This window comes from Pieris brassicae, chromosome 6 (genome assembly GCF_905147105.1).
Source record: "Pieris brassicae chromosome 6, ilPieBrab1.1, whole genome shotgun sequence".
Classification (NCBI taxonomy): Eukaryota; Metazoa; Arthropoda; class Insecta; order Lepidoptera; family Pieridae; genus Pieris; species Pieris brassicae.
The window spans coordinates 3,678,803-3,699,775 of NC_059670.1; the positions used below are offsets into that span (position 1 = coordinate 3,678,803).

A 20,973-nucleotide genomic window follows, 5' to 3' on the forward strand; every position below is an offset into this window, starting at 1 on the left:
AACTTGTACAATATGCGAAGTTGGTTTTACGTTTATGCTTAATAGATAAGATAAACACCTTAAACTGTATGTACTAATTACAAACTGAAGTGTAACTTAGACTTTACAACTTTTACAATTTACATTCGAGATTTGCTTAAGAGACATTTCTATTCGTTCTGTAAATATAGTATTCTTGAAGTCAGTTAACAGCCGCACTATGTGTCAGCCATTAAGAGTATGTACTATACAAATAGAAAGGTATTTTACTTCCTGATCGATCGGTAGGTAAGTAAGCGGTTCAATTTCGTAGCTAATTAGATTTTTGTCATCTTTACTAGTAGAATAATGTACGTTACGTAAGTATTTATAAAAAAAAGACATTCTGTATTCGCTATAGTAATGTTTTAAATATACATGAGAGCAATTGTATATAGTATTATTTTGTATGAATTATAGCCTCATTCACAAAGCAGCTCATACAGAATTCAAGGATCACGAAGGGAGCGTTTTTGATTTATATTTCAGTGATTTTCAAGTATAATATTTTGTATTCTTTTCTTATGTTAATACACCATTTATATGAAACAACATTCAATATTACACAAACTACGTTCGTATAATTACCTAACCTAACATACAAGATCCTACTACGAATTGTATTTCACTAATGAGCCGTTCAAAAAACAATAAAGCAATTAACAAGGATTCTACTTACAGATTCCTTTATAAGCTACACCCACTCGTCCATGTCTTCTTCAGTCGTGCTTTTCATTTCTGAAGGTCGTGTTAGTGTCTTCGGCAAGTCTCTGCGCCTAGGTGATGGTAAGACCCATAACAGACCCGACGTATATAAACTCGCCCACTATTTCTAGACCTTTCGATTCCCGCGTCTATATATCCTATTTTAAAAAATCATACCAACTAAGTACATAGTCTTAGTGGAGTTCACAAAACTGTTATTATAATTTCGCGACTTAACTATTTCCTCAGTTAGGCACCACTTATATTTGTGATAGGAAGAGATTTAAGAAAGTTGGCATCTATATAACTGACTACGTAAAACTCTAAATCTTTGCTGTTTGAAAGAACGTACAATTTCCATTGAAAATTGGCGGCTTGCGCAATTACTGCCCTCTGCCGTATCGTAAATGCTTTAAACGTGCCGGCGTTTATTTACTAGCCACACCAGCATCCAATAATTAAAACATATATTGTATGGAACACCTTGCGATACGAAAACAGGCTCAAATGTTAGCATTACCAGCAATTAAGATTATTATCTTCCAGTGTATTAATCTCATTTGATTGGGAAAGTTGCTGCGTAAATCTTGAGTTTCTGTTTTATTATAGGGTCGTAATAAGTTCAGGGTTATATCATATAATCAACTAAACTATAATGAACCACAGATAAGATCACTGTATATATAGGGGTGAAGGATATGTAATATGAGTAATGCAGTTAGGTAGCATCACTCACATGGAAGCGGTAGATTATTTTTAAAACATATTCTTGTTTTGTTATTCTAAATTTAAAATTGTCAATTAGCAAGGCTTGTGCAGCTGTGAAAAGCACCTACAGACAGAAGTAGGACACTGTTTCCCTATGTTAACTAGGACAAGTTTTGTTTTTTCTTATATATCTTTACGTGGAAAATACTTTTATACCTAATTAGTAATATTACTTATGTTTATGCCGCACAAAAAACAGGTAGGTCATGGATTTGATTACCGACGTAATGTTATTCGTATAGCAAAGAAGGCTGATTACTTACTTGTAAAATTAACAAGTGATTAATGAAACAGACGCAAAAATGTTTTGCCTTATCCCCATTCAGGGCGTAAGACTCAAAACACCGTAGATGGAAAAAGGAAAAATGCCAGTTAAACAAATAAATTCTTTTTACAACTTCCTAATTCCTTAAATATTTTTACTTTGTAGAGATTTAAGATGGGCAATAAAAGGGTCTTTTCCTCTCAAGAATTACTATTTAATCTCACAGGACTATTGACAACTTTTAACGGGAACTGACGAACGTAAAGTGATTTAAAGTTAGTGTTTATTGCTTGCTTAAGTAACAGTCGAAGAATCCATCAAGAGCAGTAGGTCATGGCAAAGTGGACAATATGTTACACAAGAGAATGATTAAAAAGAGAACCTAATGGGCCGTAAAAGCTTTTACTGATTATTATAAGTTAAAATTTAATACCACATGTCACTTCCGATAAAATAATGTATTTTTTATTTAATGCGTTGTATAGGTGTAACTTTAACATTAGCTCGAACGATGAAGGAAAACATCGTGAGGGAACCGGCTTGCCTGAGACCCAAAAAGTCGACGGCGTGCGTTAGGCACAGAAGGCAGATCACCTACTTGCCTATTTGATTTAAAAAAATGACCATGAAACAGATACGAAAATTTGAAGACCCAAAAAGTTTGTAGCGCCATTGATTCTTTTATTTTTTTTACAGGTTACTTTTTAATTAAGCTCTAAACCATTCTCTCTCTTAAATCGGCAGCTAATGTCTGAGCGTCGTGGTCAGCAACGAAGCAACCACACCGGTTTCTGTCCAGCGCCTGTCTTATGGCAGTGTACAGTTTTGAGGACAATGAGTCTTTTAGGATGAATTTCTCCTAGTTCTCATCGCCTCGGCGCATTGTTTGGCCGAAATAAGATACGATTCGCTGCAGGCATAGATAGGGTAGACAGGCGACTCCGTATGCGGGGTTGGGTCAGGATCGATGTATTGGTACGCTTCGCAGTCCACGGGATTCTGAGCATTCGCCGCCAGTTAAACCTCCAGTATCTTCCTTTTAGCCTCCATTGTAATGCTTTTCTTCGTACATAATTTTTATATTAATGAAAACCAGACATTGAAATTCCAAACAGTTTTAATAAATTTTTAACAATCAAATTGCCCCTTTGTAGGGCGTGGCCTCCACGTTGGGAAATACTTATCAAGTCCGTCATGGCCCTAAGACGATTTAAAAAAACATCAAAAGCGTAATAGACAACTTCGCAATGTTGTGTCTTTAGGTTTTCGTGTACTGTGTAAATCATTAGTGTTGTGTGTACTATATACATAATTATTAAATTATGGATAAACCTTTTGATTTCTTTGTTTCAACTATATTCTTATGCACCAGTGAATAACCTAGATTACTTACAATTTAATTACTAATAAAAATATTGATATATTTTATAACAATCTTCCTACTTAACGTTATTTCGTGTATCAAGCTCTTAATGAGCTTTAAGTTTCTATTTCATTTGAGTTTTTACTGTTTGCTTGTTATTTATTTCATTGCTAATTTGTAATTTTACAAGAATTGTTGTATATGTTTATTTTTCATAATATCTAGTATCTTTATAGTGTAACATTGTATTACTTAAATACATCATGCATTTTTATGTATTTGTTCCAATTCCAAGCCATAAACTCGGCATCGGTTTTGAATGTAACCAAGAATAAATTATCGAAACGAAAAGGACTTATGGGTTATGGTACCGTTGATCTAAAGGACTGCCATTACTTTAACCCGAAGGCAATAGTGATAAGTCTCACGCATATCACATATGTGGACGCCCATAACCGTTCAGAACCCTACGACCCCACCCTTTAACCAATAATCTGCACTATCCTTTATCAAGCTGACGAAAATGTTACTCGGCGAAAATCACACAAAACTGTGTTTTATTAAAATATTTATAAACCTTATTAAAATCTTACGTTTAATTTTTGTGAATAATGTGACACGATATTAGTTTTCTTTCATAATTTTTTGAACCTTTTTGTATATATAATGTATTCCATCTTTGGTTATAAATTTAGTATAATTGCTTTTGTTATATGTACGAAATAAATAAATAATTATTAAAGCTATATTAGTGAATCCATACAGAAATTGGTTAGTTAACATTTCTTAATATAAGTGTTACTTTAAGTTGAAAAAAAATAAGTTAGTTTTTTGTGGCCTACAATTGTATTTTATTTTATGGTAAAAGCCTCCATAATTTTCCATTTCTCTTTCTTTTCTCTGATTTTTGTCAATGCATTATTCAGATCTAATTTTGGATGATAGGGATCCTACGTAGAAAGTGCATAATGTTATTTGTTGTGATGCAGAGCGTCTTTTGTTATTTTCATTATTGTCCTGATCTTCGTTTTTCATATGTAATGGAAGTTGGAGGTCGCTTTCCCCTCAGGGACCAGCCGGATTGGGCAGTATTTTGTTAACTTGATAATTGTTATTGTTGTATTTTCTTTGTTTTCCGGTATGCTATTTTGTTTTTTTTAGTTACTAGATTCTCCACTCAACGCCTGGAAATAAATAAATACCAACATACAAATACATCATTGACTGTTTTATCTAAACAGTCTTAGATGTTACATTAAACGATTTTTATCGTTAAACATTATTAAAAATGTATGTATTATAAAATACAATTGGTAAAAAATATAAATATGAAGTTAAGTAGACCGAAACAAATTCTTATAAAATAAATTTGATAAAATACATAGCATGCACGAATAACCGATTTTCAAACATAATAAAATAAACGGAACATTGCGAGTATCTGCAAAATGAAGTGTAAAGATGCGGTTTTAATTAACAGGCTGTGTTTGAGCTTGGCACACGGATGGCTTTATCTTTACTATGAAGGCTCGCTTTGGACGGTCTCACGCTAATATCAGAAAAAGAATCAAGAATTAATCTAACAAAGCGTAAAATTCCATATAGTATTACGTAATTTAGGTCTTAATTAATAATATCAATAAGGTACCGCTGTTTCGGATGCGTACGTCCGCTGTCTTCGAACCAATAGTTATTAAGAAAGTCCTTTAATCAAACTCTTCAGTTTGGAATTTAATACTACGGAAAGAGATCAAGCATGGCTGTTATTCAAAGTAATCTAATACTTATTTGCAATTATATTTACGCAAAACATATACTTTTAAATTGCCATATTAGTATCAAGATGTCGAATTATAATGACGTTAAAGTGTTGCCAACTAACGAAAATGCTAGCGCTTAGCTTTGGCAACAGTCAGCGACCTAAAATATAACGACTTCTACATACATTATTCCAACAGTGCACCATTTGCCCTATCTAAAGAAATCCACTCAATTGAATGTTCTCGTTCCCTAGACACTTACGCGCAGACGATCCCGAAATATACTAAGGAATGACTCATGAGCGTCTGCATTCATGTCAGGTCCTGCAATGTTATAGTACTTAGCATATTTGTCCAAGGCGTTTATTCAACGTTTAAGGGAATTCTTGCAAATATCCTAAAAACATTAAATGTAGCAGACACAGAAACGTGTCTCGCTGCTGTGTCTTATACAATGTGGTTTTTGAATATTAAAAACCTTAGAAGTAGATGCCAGACTTTTAGCTGTCATTTTAAATTAATATACCTGAATTCACTTATCCTTGTAACCGGATATAGTCAGCAATATATGTTATTTTAAGTACCGTTACCAAAGGACCTAAAGCTCCTTAAGAAGCCATCGAGATTACTGCCGTAATGCGGCTGCAATCTTGGTAGCCTTTAAATGGATTTAGATTCGTTATTACTCCCCTTCGAATCATGCAAAGTTAAAATTAACTTACTTTACAAACATTCGTATAAAAACTTATCAGCGATTTGATCATCGTATTAAACTATTCACGTATATAAGAAAAGAATCTGGAGTAAAGTAACCAAAAGGTAACCGCCTAGGACACAACTTCTGGGACTCCTGTGCTCTCTGTTCCAATAGCAAGACCGATACCCAGCGTTTTTATATGCAAGTATGATGTATATTATATATGTATATTTCTCCTTAATATCCAAGAACATCACCCTCACTTTGATACGATCACATACCACTGAATTAGGTATTACTCAGTGAAATGTATTTAATAATTTTTAATTTTTGATATTTTCCTTTCGTAAATGTTTTGAACCTTTTGTGTATATCAAGTATTCAATTTTTGGGCTATATCTTTGGTTGTTTTTTGTTTAACAGAATTTATATTAGCTGTAAATAAAAACTGATTATTGTGAGCATAACAGACTTATTTTAGCCATAGAATTTAATCTTCTTTAATAGGATAGGGTAATTAAGAGGGTAAATTAAAAAAAATAGTCTTTTATAGTTATATTATGAAACGTGAGCATCGTTTCATAATACGCATTCCTATTAGGAATCCCAAACCTGTGAAACTAGTTCTGATCATATGTCCTTGCGAGGCCCTTAAAGTCGTGATTCAGTCTGAATTCTCTATTCCCAACATTTGTAGAGCGTTCAATATCGTTTTATATAACGAACAATAACACCCCTACGTTATTAATAAGACAAAAGCATGTAAATCCGACCTACATTTTCAATTGTCACCTATTCTAAATAATTTTTAATCGTAAGCCTTTGTTTTTACACTCTACTTCCTTTTAATATAAAGCTGAGAATTGACATGATTTGTTTTGGTTTTAACATCGTGTTCTAAGAACGGTAATTTAACTCTCTACGTAACTGATGTAAATAATAAAAATCTTGTGCAAAATGCATTGTCATGTATAAATAAATAAATTGCTATTCGTTTGGCTAGCTAAAACTCCATAATGGTTGGAACGATTTGGATAATTATGATCTTGAAGTGTTTGTGGGCAAGTTTGTGTGTACGTTCAGGCAAGGTAATTACGGTGGGAAACAAAATTAATAAAAACAGCTATTGAATTTTCCAATAAAAACTGTTCTTGGCTGGATAGTATAAATGGCTTTTGTCTACTTATCACTCCGCTTTCATATATTCATAGATTGCTTTAGAAATTTGGATAAATTTACTGAAGTATAAGGTCCATCTATTTGGTCTAATTTAAAAAAAAAATTAAGTTTTGACAAAAATTAATACGGGCTAGTTGGCTATTGAATAAATAGTTTTAGCTAAGAAAAACCATACTATAAGTGAGACCGAAAAATCAGTTATAAAGAAATACAAATAATAACGGATTAAACGTAAATTTATAATACATAACTCGGTGCTCGAGTTTCGGAGACTCAAAGCAATATTATATACAGGGATCAGAAACAATACAAAATTGCATTCGTAGCAGAGACATCTTTAACCATGCATTAATCAAACGATTAATATCACAAGCCGCATGACGATTGGAAATGCTAAGCATGAAGAATATCGCGCATGCTATCTGTTTTTATAAATGATGCAGGTATGCCTCCCGCGTTGAATCTCCAATACCTTACAATGCCTTCTTATTGCGATCTCAATATAAATGGCTGAGGCTGCATGCCATTCAGAATTCAATATCTCATTATTGTTTAGAAATAGAAAACGCACGAGATTTTGTTCGTATAGTTATCTTAATGCTATACACTTCGATATCGTGGCCCCTACCTTTGATAGGTTTTGGAATGTATTCTTATGTATTATAAATGTTTCGCAATTTAATCGTAAAATTAATAGTACCACAAATAAAATAATTACAACAGCAATATAGCAGTATCGGAAGTAACTCCAAGTCCAAATTAGTCGACACAAACGTTACCGAAGTAAATTTATGCATGTCTGTGTGCTTCGGAATGCCGGTAGTGTAACACTTGCCTTACCAGTCCATAATGTTATTTGAATAATAGTTTAACCTGATATGTAACCGTTAAAAAATATTATTTAATACTGAAATGATTTAAAAATTCTCTATCAAGATACAGAAGATTTGGTTTTGAATGACATTACAGAAAAACAAGTGACAAAAATTATTAGGAATGCGACAGGCCTAATCACTATCTCTTCCAGGCAGGTAAGGAAAAAATACGTAAACAAATTAACAACAATTAAATTTCAAGTAACACTAAAAACTACAATTATCAATCTCAATCTATTTATTTACACTTCGTTACACTACAATATATAAAAAATAACATAATAAAATCAAAAGGAGGGCAACTGGCGGCCTTATCGCTTACGAGCGATCTCTTCCAGGCTGTGAGTAAAGAAAAAATAAAATTGCAAAAAAACATATTATACACAGTTATTAAGACAAAACTAAACAGGAACAAATAAACAAACAAACTAAACTAAAAAGATGATACAATAAAAATAGAAAGTAAAAATACACATAAATCACGATATCACAAATATAAAATAATTAAAAAAAAACGTCAATCACCATGCAATACAAAAGCCTAAGACAGTGAGAAGTTTTTGTAGAATACTTTTAATTTAAGTGTGAATCTAACACTCATGGTTGCCAGGAAATCTATGATCCATCAAACATTTATCCGCAGATTTCCTCACTTAATTTAAAGATTTGAAACAGTAACTAGGACGACAAATGATTTCTACGAATTTTAAATTTAGACGCAACCTTGGTCGTTAGCGCGTTCTCGAATACTCTAGAAAGTGACTTGATGGAGCCTAAAATTGACCATATAATAATTAATTAATGTTATTTCAAACAACGTTTGGCTCTTCCCTTAATGTGAAGCTTATTATATTTTGATATTGACTAATGACAGGCGCCAGTCAAACATTTATCCGCGGATTTCCTCACTTAATTTAAAGATTTGAAAAAGTAAATCAGGACGATAAATCATTTCTACGAATTTTAAATTTAGACGCAACCTTGGTCATTAGCGCGCCCTCGCATACTGCAGCAATATTATATGTGTCGTGGCCAGATCATATATGTGACTTCATGGAGCCTAAAATTGACCATATTGTAAAATAATTAAAATAATGTTATTTCAAACAACGTTGTCTCTTCCCTTAATGTGAAGCTTATTATATTTTGATATTGACTAATTCGTTTGTCATATTTATAACAAAAAAAAATTGAATCCATCTTTTATGCGACGGCAAATCGAAACAATATTAGCTTACAATATACCTTTAACAGTGAATAATGTAACTTTTTTATATCATTTGAAGTATATAATTAACATATCATGAAATGGACATTTCACTTTTTTACCGTTTAACACTGATAAAATCGCCTTAAGTCAGCCGAAATTGTCGATTTTTCCAAAAATGTACGGTGCTATAAAGACGCCAATCATTTTATGAAATGATCATTTCTAGTATAGGAATACGGCAAGACATTACGTCTCACAACCGGTAACAACATATGATTTTTTTTTAACTTATGAACGATTAGTTGATATGAGATGATAAAAATATCCTTTGATATTATCCGTCTTAATAATCCTAAATTGGAGCTCTGTGTTCCGAATTTAAATTACATTCCGTCACGAAATGGTATCTCTCATGATTTTGTATATCAAAGCTTATTAGTTATTTAAAATTTTGTTATTAATTTAATCTAATCAGGACTTAAAAGTAGTAAACTATGTATGTTAATAATAATACAAAAATAATATATTTGACTCTCAGGACAAAAGGTCTTTTACTTCGCGGTTATCGCATAGTCATAAACGAGACATCTAAATATTGCAAATATAACAGACTACTGCGAAACGAGTCATAAAGATAATAGTGAAACGGTAAAATCCTGAGTGATAATTTTTATTTCAGATTTTTGTTTTACCAAGGAAATCGCACTCACGAAACAGAAGCAGAGTTTTTAAGTTAAAATAATTAAGTAAAGTTGTTATTCATATTTCATATATTATCTCGGAAAGTTTTATTCACATCGGAATGCCCTATCAACAACCTATTTCTTTTTAATTGGTATTAAATGTAGAAAACGTGGATAAGCTGGCGTTGAATAACAGCTTATTATTTGTCAGTATCAACTTGCCGTGCACTACTAATCGCCTTTCAGCTACTTTGTTAATAACAGGATCGATTGTGTTTATTGAAACCCCGACAGACTATAAATATATTCGTATATTGTCTGTGACTATTTTGCCGAACACGCTTCGTTAAAAAATATTGCTATTCGATTTTTAAATTCCGAATCAAAGAACAGGAAAAGTTAGTTTCAAATAACGCATACGATATAAATTACTTTTTAAACCTTATTCAAATACTAGTAACGCACGCCTACCGCCATTTTAGGTATGACTTCATCTCCATTCTTCATCACTCCGCATATAAAATAATGCATTTTAACTATACATTGTATCAAAAACCGTAATGATCCGTATTTATAAGAAACTTGATGTATGTTAAATTGTTCTTTTCACTGTTTACTTTGCACTTGCCTTACCTTTCGGTATTTGTCGCCTTGGTTGCTGGAAAGCGATAAGGCCGCCAGTTGCCCTCATTTTAATTTAATTATGTCAACTGTATTATATTTATGTATGCAACGAAGTGTTAATAAATAAATACATAACTTTTTCGTTTGTTTCAGCCGAGGGTAGCCTGTCCGATTTTGCGTTACGCAAAGTCCACTACACGGCGCAGAACCCTCTCAAGAAGGAGCTCTTCACAGTAGATTCAAGGTATTAAAAGACGTATTATCTATCATACAAATAGTTCGAAAGTTTTATTTATTGTGTTCGATTTCCGATAAAACTTTTATGTTGAATTTCAAGTTTAAATAAATTTCACGTCTAATCCATGTCACTGGTGAGGTTTTTAGTTTTTTTTTTTAATTTATCAATAATTATAATTAATTCCAGAGCCTTATAATATAAGTTACTACTAACTCATTAGAACAAACATAAATATTGTGTTATTTCTTGTGAAAGTAGTTGTATTGCGTTACACTGTAACAAATCATGATAACCTGATTCCCAGTTTTATTGTTAGATTTAAAACTCGTGTAATAAAATCGTTTATGCAATCCAAAGATCTGTTATAGAACGAACATGTTTGTTGGTTATTCAAAGGCTTTATATCAATGTCAACTATACTGTCTTTGGTTAACATAGTCACCGTGACCACGCACGCGGTAAAGCACGAAACGTCCGAAAAAAAATTAAATTTAAAATTATGTAAAATAATTATAAGTTTATAATAATACAAATAGCTTTAATTCGGTTAAAGATTTGTTTTCTTTCAATGTCAACTAATTACTGTTACTTGTAAACTAAAATAAATCTCAAATGTATGAAAACCATTTTGCTGTCAATGATGTACGCTTTTTAATCGAAAGAGATACTTTTGGATTATTGAAACGTCATTTTGTTTAGTACACAATATGATTCAGTAACTACACTAAGCGCTAAGTTAAAAATGTATTGAATTTTGATATACAGGAGTCATAATTCCGACTAATTCTTTTAATTTCTAAGAACAAACATAGCTCTATAAAATTCAGAGTCGAGTCGAACCTAAAGCGCCGTATTGAAAAAAAAGAAATTAGATTTTAAGAAACCCATATGAGTTTAGACGAGGATTTGCTGTAAATTTTCAGGCCAACAAACTTACGCAAGTTATACGAGAAGGCAACTACCGACCGCATCTCAGCTGCCATACTAGACCAGCTGCGAAAAGACTCCCAGCACTCGCCCTTTTTACTTTGCACTCCCGTGCTTAGTACTAAGAGAAGACGTGACAATCATAGGGTTGATGATATCGAAACCCGTATTGTGAGTATTCTGTCATTTTAATGTGTACATATATTGACTGTTTAAATGTTGTAGTTATTATATATTTTTGAAACAATATTTGTCTGGGCTTGAGAAGTATAGAAGGCTAATGATCTTCTACTTGCCTATTAATAAAAATGGTCAAGTTCTTGATATGACTAAGTTGGTTTTATCTACCTAAGGCTCCGTCAGTGCAATTGAATTAAAATCAGGTTTTTCAGGCCTAAGTGAATGCGATAATACTCACTTAATTTCAATACTATTGATAGCCTTTTATAAAGATATGTATTGATAAATATATCCGAACTCACAATGCTTTCAGCCGTCAGTCGTGGAACAGCTTCGGAAATGGACATCACGCGAAGCCATCGGCGACGTGACGGCTCTACCGGATGCTTCAATGAGAATAATCAGCAGCGTGACGTTGACGCCGGATGAGTTGTCGGAATGTGGTTCTGGTGATGATGAACCCATTGACCATCGACTCCCGAGCCCGGAGGAGCAACTACGAATCATTGCGTCTAAGTAAGTGTTCATTCCTAAACTGATTACGAGCTGTTTTTGAAGTAACTACAATTTACATTTTGTACCAAAGTATAATTTCATGAAAAAGCTACATTAGCTCATAATATTTTTTTTTTCCAGCCTATATATAATATTAGCTCTGTCAAAGTGGTTCAAATTAAGAATAAATAATTACTTTTTAAACAATACAGAATGCACATACATATTTAACTAATAAGTCTCTTCTATTATTAGGTTACTTTTCTTATAAAAGTAAAAACTTTTAGGAACCAAAACCGCCGTCGTTTTATAAGAGATTCTATTTCATATTTCTACTTTCAGGAAATCAAATTGATTAACTATATATCCTTTCCCATTGCCGCAGAGAAATAAGGAATGTATTTAATGTATTCATGAGCGACGTAAATTAGGTATTTTAATTTTGTACTTAGTTGTTTCATGCTAACTATTTCAGATTCTGTCCAGAGCTGGTGCCGATAGACACATCAGGGAGATTCTTCGACAGAATGTGCACTTCACGAAAATCTCTACACGTAGAATTGGGTACGGGTGAAACGGATACCGTGAAACGACGGACTCGCACCAGAAAACCTCGCGGTAAAAGACGCAACACCATTTCCGGCACTGATCAGAAAGAGCTTAGAGAGGCTATCGCTGGGTAAGCTTTTAGTTTGCACAGAACATTTACGATTATAATCTATTAAATTATTACAGATCTATATGGGTAATACTTGTAATCCAATTACTTTGTTATAAACCAGATATTATAATCGTAATGGTCATTCTAATAAAAATAGTCGTTTAAAGCACAGTATTGTGTGAGAGCTTAATATTAATTTCAATTGTGAGCACTTTAACCTGTTAATAATATATTTGTGCTTTTGTGAATACATAATTTTTAATGTTGTCATTGTTCACCCCTTAATTTAAAAGTTCAATAATATTTTAATAATAAGACACTGTAACACTGATACTGCCAAATTCATTAGCTTCATAATTAATTACATCTTTAAAGAATTCAGCTGTTACGAGACCAAGCCGAGTGCTTTAAAGACCTTATTACTATACTGCCTTTAGCGTGTGACTAATGCTTTGCTTGGTTTGTTTTATCATAGTGATACATCAATTGCCGTGGCTTCTGAAGAAGTTGAAGATAGTACTGTCATGCGGTCGCGATCAAGTGATTTACTTAAGAAGAGCCCGATTGACCCAGTTATTAAGAAGGGACATTTCAATAGCCTTAAACAGTGGGGCAGAAATAGACTAAAAATGATAGGTCGATCTCCAAGTGCCAGTCGAGATAGTTTTAAAGAAAGCTCGAAAACTGATAGAAGCCGAGAATCTATGTCTCCCGTTGGGCCGGAAGAAGTACCAAGTAAAGAATCAACAGTTACTCTACGGAAAAAACGAACAGGAGATGACGACCGCCGCACACATCAGAGATGTGCTTCCTATTCTTCATCCGAAAAGAGTATTGGTGTACCATCTAGTACTCCAACGACAGCGACAATTAATTGCGGTGTGAAGTTAAGAGGAACATCTACCCAAAGAAGGTTACGGCGATCTGGTGCGGGAAAAGAAGAACCACATTCATCAAGTGGAAATTGGTCTGCTAGTTCAGAGTCTGGCAGAACGAGTATTGGCTCTGAAATAACGACAACAACTGTTCCCCCTAAAAGCACCACATCGGCTGGGACTTCCAACAATTCCCTTAACTGCCACCATGGTCCTCCTAGCTCCATTATAAGCAGAAGAAGATTTCTTAATACTTCTGGTTCGGGAAGCGTTACAAGTGAAGGCACTCTTACTCCCGATATTATTCATGATTTACATGAAGATTTGGAAACAAGCTCTGAATTTTCCTGTGACACGGAAGGTTATTATACTTCTTTTCATATGGATTCTGGTCTTAAAACTCTTAAAGAGGAAGAAATATCTCCTAGCACGCCCCTACATACCTCAACCGCTTTATCCTCTAATTCTTCAACTAGCCAAAACTTAACCGCCGAGAATGAATATGAATTATTTGGTAAAGGTTCTACAAGTACAACTACTAGCTCAGCTGGTACTGTCTGTACCACTCTAATGGCAGCTGGTAGTGATAGATCCTTGGCCGTTGGGCCTACTGTGCCTGAAAGGAAAAGTTCTTTAACAAAGATGAATAGGAATAGAAGCAATAATGTTCACAGTGCAAATGCAAGCTTAGACAGGAGTTCAAATTCATTTACTAAATCACCTTTCAGCAGTTTACGTTACAATGCAATGAGGTCATACACGGATAAACATATTTACAACCAATCAACGCCTGAAATTAATGATGTACCAAATTCTACGGTTACAATTACGAGAGGTATAGGTAACAATCGAGAAATTACTGCAGTAGCAGAAGTACATACTGAAACAGATATAGAATACGCAAAGAAAAGTACAGGAACCAGTTCACCTGATTCTGGTCACAATACATCTAGTTCTCCAATCGAAGATTCTGTTTCCAGTGCTCACGGTAAAAATAGCCTTTCAGAACAAGATTACTCGGAGTCTTCAGACCTTGAAGGTACAGATAGAATAGAGAGAATTCGATACAAAACTACAATTAATAGCTCGCGTATCCCGTCAATGTGTGTGATAACTCCCACTAATTCTGACGACGAAGGAGAACCAAATCGTAAAGAATCAGTTCAGATCAAGAAACAACACACAGAACGTCACAATGAAAACAACATGGTTAAGTCTCACAGTAGACCGAAATTGGACATACCCTCTGAAGAAAAACTAAAAGATCATAAAAATGTCGATATTGGGAAAACAAATAAAACTTATCAAATAAAATCTTCTTTGCAACCATTCAATAATTTAATGTGCAAATTAAAAGGTGTCCTCCCAAATAAATTATCCAATAAAAAGTCACCTGTAGCGAAAGGAACTGAAAACATTGAGGACTTTTTTGATACTGGGGATTATGTCACTATAGCTGACGTAAAAAATAACAATAAAAAAATGAGCTTTAATAGGGGCAATTATGTTAATAACGATGTAATCGGAAAAAATCTTCAATCAGTATTATCCGGAAAACCAGAAACTGAATACGTATCATTAAATGAACTGCCCAACTGTTTAACTACCAGCAAAGATTATTTAGACCATAGTCTTGAAGAAAAACCATCAGAAACGTTAGAGGAAATGAAGAAAAAGGGGGCGAAGGTCACATTAGATTCCCTTGGCCAAGTAATTTATTCATCTGATACTCTTAAAAGAAGAAAAGGCGCCCATACTACATTTGAGCCTGGACCATTTGTTCAAGAAATATCCCCAACTACCGCAGTTATTCAACGAGAGAAAGCTGACATAATAAATGTACCAGATGAAACTGACTTTGGATATGATCAATTATTACCATCGAGCAAGCCAACATCTCCACAACTAGGGAAAATGATCATCAAAGCACCATTAGAACCTCATGGGCTTGTCACGACAGAATTTGTTACATTACCTCCGCCTAAACCAAACACCATCATTACCGCTACACCCGTAACAGAAACACCCACTCTCGCCAATACCAATACCTCTTCCGCGACCATAACCAATAAGAACGCAGATCTTCCCCGAATTGTTGAAGCATTAACTAGAACAGGAGCCTATGTAAATATTCACGACGCAGATGGTGTCAGCTTATCGCCCACGAAAGATGATAATCCAGGTAAGAATCATAATTTTGATTTATCAAACAACATTGTTTGCCTTGGTTTAGAATACAACGAACGTTCTCCAAGTATAGGTGAAGATATTACACCGTTTGTTCCCAACTTTCAAACGCCAAATATCCTTCGAGCTAAATGCGGTCACAATTTACCTAGGTTAGGTAGTAATAAAGTAGCTGAAGTTATGAGATTATTTACTAACAAAACACACGATGAAAGTAGTAACTCTATTATCAGAAATGATCTTGATGATCCCTGTAGATCAATTACAAAAATAAAACGCAGTGATAGTTACAAATTAGCCAATTCCCCCTTAATGCCACTCAAAAGATTATTCAAACTAGACAGCTTCAGTAATGGTGCCAAAAAGGTCAACTCTTTTGAAATGATTCAGGCAGAAATTACAGCTGATTTGCTTCGGGAACAGATAAATTACCCAACAACGGTGTCCCCTAAACCCAATCATAGACAGATATCTAATAACAATACTAATGATTGTATAATTAATAATAAACAACAGTTGTACGAAAACAATAATTTTGAGACTGAATTATCGGCAATGACCTTCAGCCCGCTAACTACTCCCTTAGCTAAGAGGCATTCTGTTGCTTTAGTACCTGACAATAGGGACAAGGCATTAGATATGCTAACAGCTATACTAGAATCTGATCCCGATAATATTTGTGTTCTACATTCCCCTCCTTCCTGTCCTCTTTCACCGAGTAGAGTCACCCTACCTACCGACTCGACTTTACATAGGGCACGAATATTATCTCTTTCAGAGACTGAATACGGCACTGAAATTTGGTAGTTCTATCGTAAATTACCTATATCTTAGTACGCTTGCAAGTCTTTCGTAATATGACCTCAATGAAAAATCGAAAAGGAGGTAAAAGTTAGTTATAGGTAAATAATGAACTGATATGTAGATACCCTATCTACACTTCTTATTCATAATATCTTCCGTCCGTAGTTAAACTAAAAATTAAGCCGTCTTCCTTGCATACGTATGTCTTTGTTCTGTGATTATTATGTTGCATAGTTATAATATATTTGTCAATTAAAGTTGGTAATTTGTGAAAGATTTTATTTTGACATTTTTATAGAATATTTAAATATTGCATGCCGACTTTTGTCGCAATATGCACAGCTTTAGAGTGTCAATATATTTGTAAGTGCATGGTGTGATATTCTGTATCTTTTTGTGTTTTTGTAAATAACGTTTGAAAAGAAAATATAATATTTTTGCACATTTCATTGATTTTTCACTCCTTCACCCCACCTCATTTATCATAATATGCACAAATCTTGAGGAGTTTTATTAAAATATACTTTATCATAATAGGAAAAGTCTGCCCTTTGTTCATAAAAATAAATCAGTGTAATTGCACCGTTTCAACTAAAGTACACAGCAGTTTCTCACAATTTGACAAAAACAGAGTTAATACAGTGAGTTAAACTGATTTCATTTTTATCTATAAAGGGTTATATCTATAAAGCCATTTTAATATCAGATGATAGAGGCATATTAATAGAACTTCACTACATAAGTTACCTACACACTTTAACTTCGGAATTAAAAATAAATTTTCAAATGTGACTAATGAGACTGTAAATAACACATTGCGAATATAAAATCGATTTCAATTTTAACATAACACCACTAATTGTGAATTAACAGTTGAACAAATCCTTGAGATGGGAAATGATCCGATTTTATAAATTTTTGATATCGCTTTTGCACAGTGAGCGAGACCGCTTCAAATGATTATGAATATTACGAGTACTTCAAAGGTAAAATTTTGTTGCTTTTTGGCATGCCATTTAATAAATTGCACGATCTAACATGGGTTCAGGACTAACTTTCTGTTATAAGCTTCGGCTTATGACTAATACGATTATCATAACACAAAGTCTAACAATAAATTTCCTAATAATTAGTATAAATTGTCTGGTTAATATAAAAAGAATAAAATACCATGCACTTGTGTCAAAAAAGTTTGATTAATGTGTTTCTAGTTTTTTTTTAATTATTTTAGTATAAAACAAATTTGGGACTTTAAGTAATGATTCTAAACTATATTTATACACTTTAAAATATGAAAATTGTACCTTAGTAATTATTAAATAACAAAAACTTTTACTTTTGTTGATGCTGATTTGTAACGAAATTTGAAATCTTTCGTGTAACTGGCTGCAAGTGACGCGGAATTTCGTGTTAAGTATTAGGCCTTTTAAAATATTATAAGGCAGACATGGACAGTTTATGAGGTATTCATTTGAACATTAATATATACAAAAACAACTACTACAATTACAAGAAAATCGTTAATTTGAAGTTAAAATTCTAAAGAATCATGAATTAAATGACTATACCAAAAAAAAAACATCTATGAAACGCTAAAAGTTTTTGTTAATTTTTATATTATGCACCGCAGTAAGGAGCAAGCTTGGCCTATAGCGTATAATCCTTTATATGTATTACGCATTACAAAATGAGTAGATATTTTTTGATTTCAAATGCGATGACTTAAAAAATAAAATTAATGCTAAAACCTCATGTTTTTTACTCTTACAGAATATCTACATTCCAATGCTGACAAACCACTGCTCAACGGAACGCAAACTTTACCGAGGCATAATGGACCTACCGTAGATTTAAATACTATATCTTCAACTCTACGACCAAATAATGTAGCTCACCTTAGCGGTAAACATGGCGTTATAAACTATAATAATGTACCCCGTGGAATAGAAAAACAACCACCGAAATTTTGGACGCTCCCAAAACGCACAAACCAACAAGAGATTCATTCAAATTTGAATAATCAGAGAACGCAAAATTATCCAAGGATCACAGAATACCGGAAAAATGAATATCAGAGGCAATTGCCAACTCAGCACGATGATTCAATAAGAATTTCGCCAATCGATCCTAGAACTTCCACAACATTTAAATCATCAACTCCCACAAGTAAAGATAATGTAGTGGATCTTACCTCCAAACTTTTGTCCCCAGTAAAATCTACAATGACTAATGAAGAACTCTATGCAGTGATACATAAAAGCAAAAAGAAATTGAATATTAAAGAAATGCCGGATAGAGCAGAGTCTCCAGCTTTGTCTACAATTAGTTTATCGCCTGTTAGTTCTGAGACATGTTTGTACGGAAAAGGCACTCCACGCCATCCAGAGACAGGATACTTGGGGGAACCTAGAAGTAGAATGTCTTGGTCACCTGCAGATAAAGTTACTGGCTCCCCAATTGCTGGGTATTATGGAGCGCAAAAGCAAGATACCACCTGTGCTGATCGACATGGCCCTATACAACAAACCTCAAGACTAGATTTCAAGAAGTTATTACTACAACACAGCGTTAAATTAAATACACTACCTCAACAAAAATCCAATAAATTATCAGCAGTAGAACAGCTAAAGATATCAAAGGAAAAAGTTCAAGCCCCAATGACACCGCCAGGAAATAGATCAAAGATCAATATTCTTGATCTTAGTTCATCACCTAAAATATACAACCAGAGGAAAGTTATAAAAGTTGGCAACCATCCCTCATCACCTGGAAGAGCTAATGCTTTGTTGAAAGATCATAAAAACGCACCAAAGATATTACTTTCACCAAAATCCCAGTGGCGCTTCTCCAGTCCAAGATCTGACGTCTTGTCAACGCCAATACCAGAAGCAAATGAGGAAACTTCTAATAGTTCAGGTGAAAGACGTGATGTTTCTCCTGTGAGCCCACCGTCAAAAACAGTTCCTATAGTTACTAATCAACATTTTGGTGCACGAAGAAATCTCATCCCCATAAGAGAAAACACAGATCCAGAAGCGAATGCACACATTACCACTCATCAAGGTGTCTTTCCACTTAACAGTGACTACTCTCCTTCACAAAGTCTCTCTAGAACTGAAGTAATGCAAGCAAAGCGAGCAGAATTTTTCAATTCACCTCCAGAATCATCTCAACCAGCATTGTCTTCATTTAAGAAACCAACACAAGCAACTAGAAGCAAAGCTTCTCCAGAAAGAGGCAATACTTCGCCTTCTACTTTAGAAACAGCATTATGATAATAAATGAAACAAAATAATTTAAAAAAAAAACGGTGCTTAAAGCGTCTTTTATAAACTTTTAATATGTAAATATGGCAAAAGGAAATTCATAGAAGCTTTATCTAGTCTTTTCTTGCTAAAAGTGCCATTATTATTGGCATGAGCAGTAGTAATGTAGTCCAGTGTTCAATTCATCTGTGCACGATTTAAATATGTTTCCCTGTAAATTTATTGCCGCTCTTTTGGGGCCAATTTTAATTCTTAGTAATATTGTAAAAATTCCATACCTAATAAAAAATTAGTTTTTAAGTATTTATTGAAAGATGTAATGTTTTGAACTTTTAAACAGTTTTTAAGTTATTTGGAAGACAATTTTAATTAAATGTGTTGAATAATAAATATGTTTTAATCCTACCATCAATACTTATAGTTAAGTGATATATATATATATATATATATATATATTTCTATCTATACATATTTACCTGATTTTATTAATACTTAAGGTACTCCATCCAGTAGTACCATACTTTAACAGTAAATAAAACATTATAAACAGTTAACCTTTTTAAGTTAAGTTTAGTTAGGTTTAAGTTAAGTTTTTTATAACAGTGAAGTGATAAAAAAACTACAAGAGTATAGACAACCAAATTATAGAGTCTATATACTAAAAGCAGAAACTATTTAGACTATGACATAAACATATCTGACATTACTTGTCTGATCTTATTGATTTATCTTAATTTCTGCCACAAACTGAATATTTTTTAACTTCATGTACTTGAAAAAACTGTGACTCATGAAGTGTAATAGCAGCACCTCCTCAGATTTTTCCATGAGCGTTGAAGGTTGCTCCTTGAAATTAAGAATTCTAACATTGGTTGTCAATACTGGAAACATGATCAATGAGAGAGCAACACCAACATTGGGCATGTCACATGCATTAATTGCACCAACTGCTATTGTTGTTACCTACATTGTTGTCACTATTTTTATTATTGGGTCACTTAAACAACAGTACCCGTCATGGTTTCTTCATGTGTACACTCTTGTTAGTTGCTGTATTGTCCAAACAACATTATCATTTACTGTCTTTAAGGCACTGAGAACTTCTCAAATAGCAAACAAGCATCCTGCCTTAGCATTGAATGGAGTTCTACCAATGATTAATACAGTGCTGCTGATTGTTGATTTAACAGTTG

The 20,973-nt window shown here is 33.5% G+C and overlaps 1 protein-coding gene across 2 annotated transcripts in view; it reads left to right on the forward strand.

Moving 5' to 3' along the window:
• Positions 1 to 20,164, forward strand: part of LOC123711035 (Nance-Horan syndrome protein) — a 79,412-nt gene extending 59,248 nt beyond the window's left edge. The window contains exons 2-7 of one of the 2 annotated variants that reach the window (XM_045663428.1): positions 10,301 to 10,391; positions 11,309 to 11,483; positions 11,806 to 12,008; positions 12,463 to 12,666; positions 13,124 to 15,705; positions 18,285 to 20,164. In XM_045663428.1, the coding sequence (XP_045519384.1) occupies positions 10,301 to 10,391; positions 11,309 to 11,483; positions 11,806 to 12,008; positions 12,463 to 12,666; positions 13,124 to 15,705; positions 18,285 to 19,789 (4,760 nt within the window). In that variant the 3' untranslated portion in view covers positions 19,790 to 20,164. The remainder of the gene's footprint in view (positions 1 to 10,300; positions 10,392 to 11,308; positions 11,484 to 11,805; positions 12,009 to 12,462; positions 12,667 to 13,123; positions 15,706 to 18,284) is intronic. The other variant, XM_045663429.1, reaches the window with a different exon arrangement.
• Positions 20,165 to 20,973: the final 809 nt, after the last annotated feature.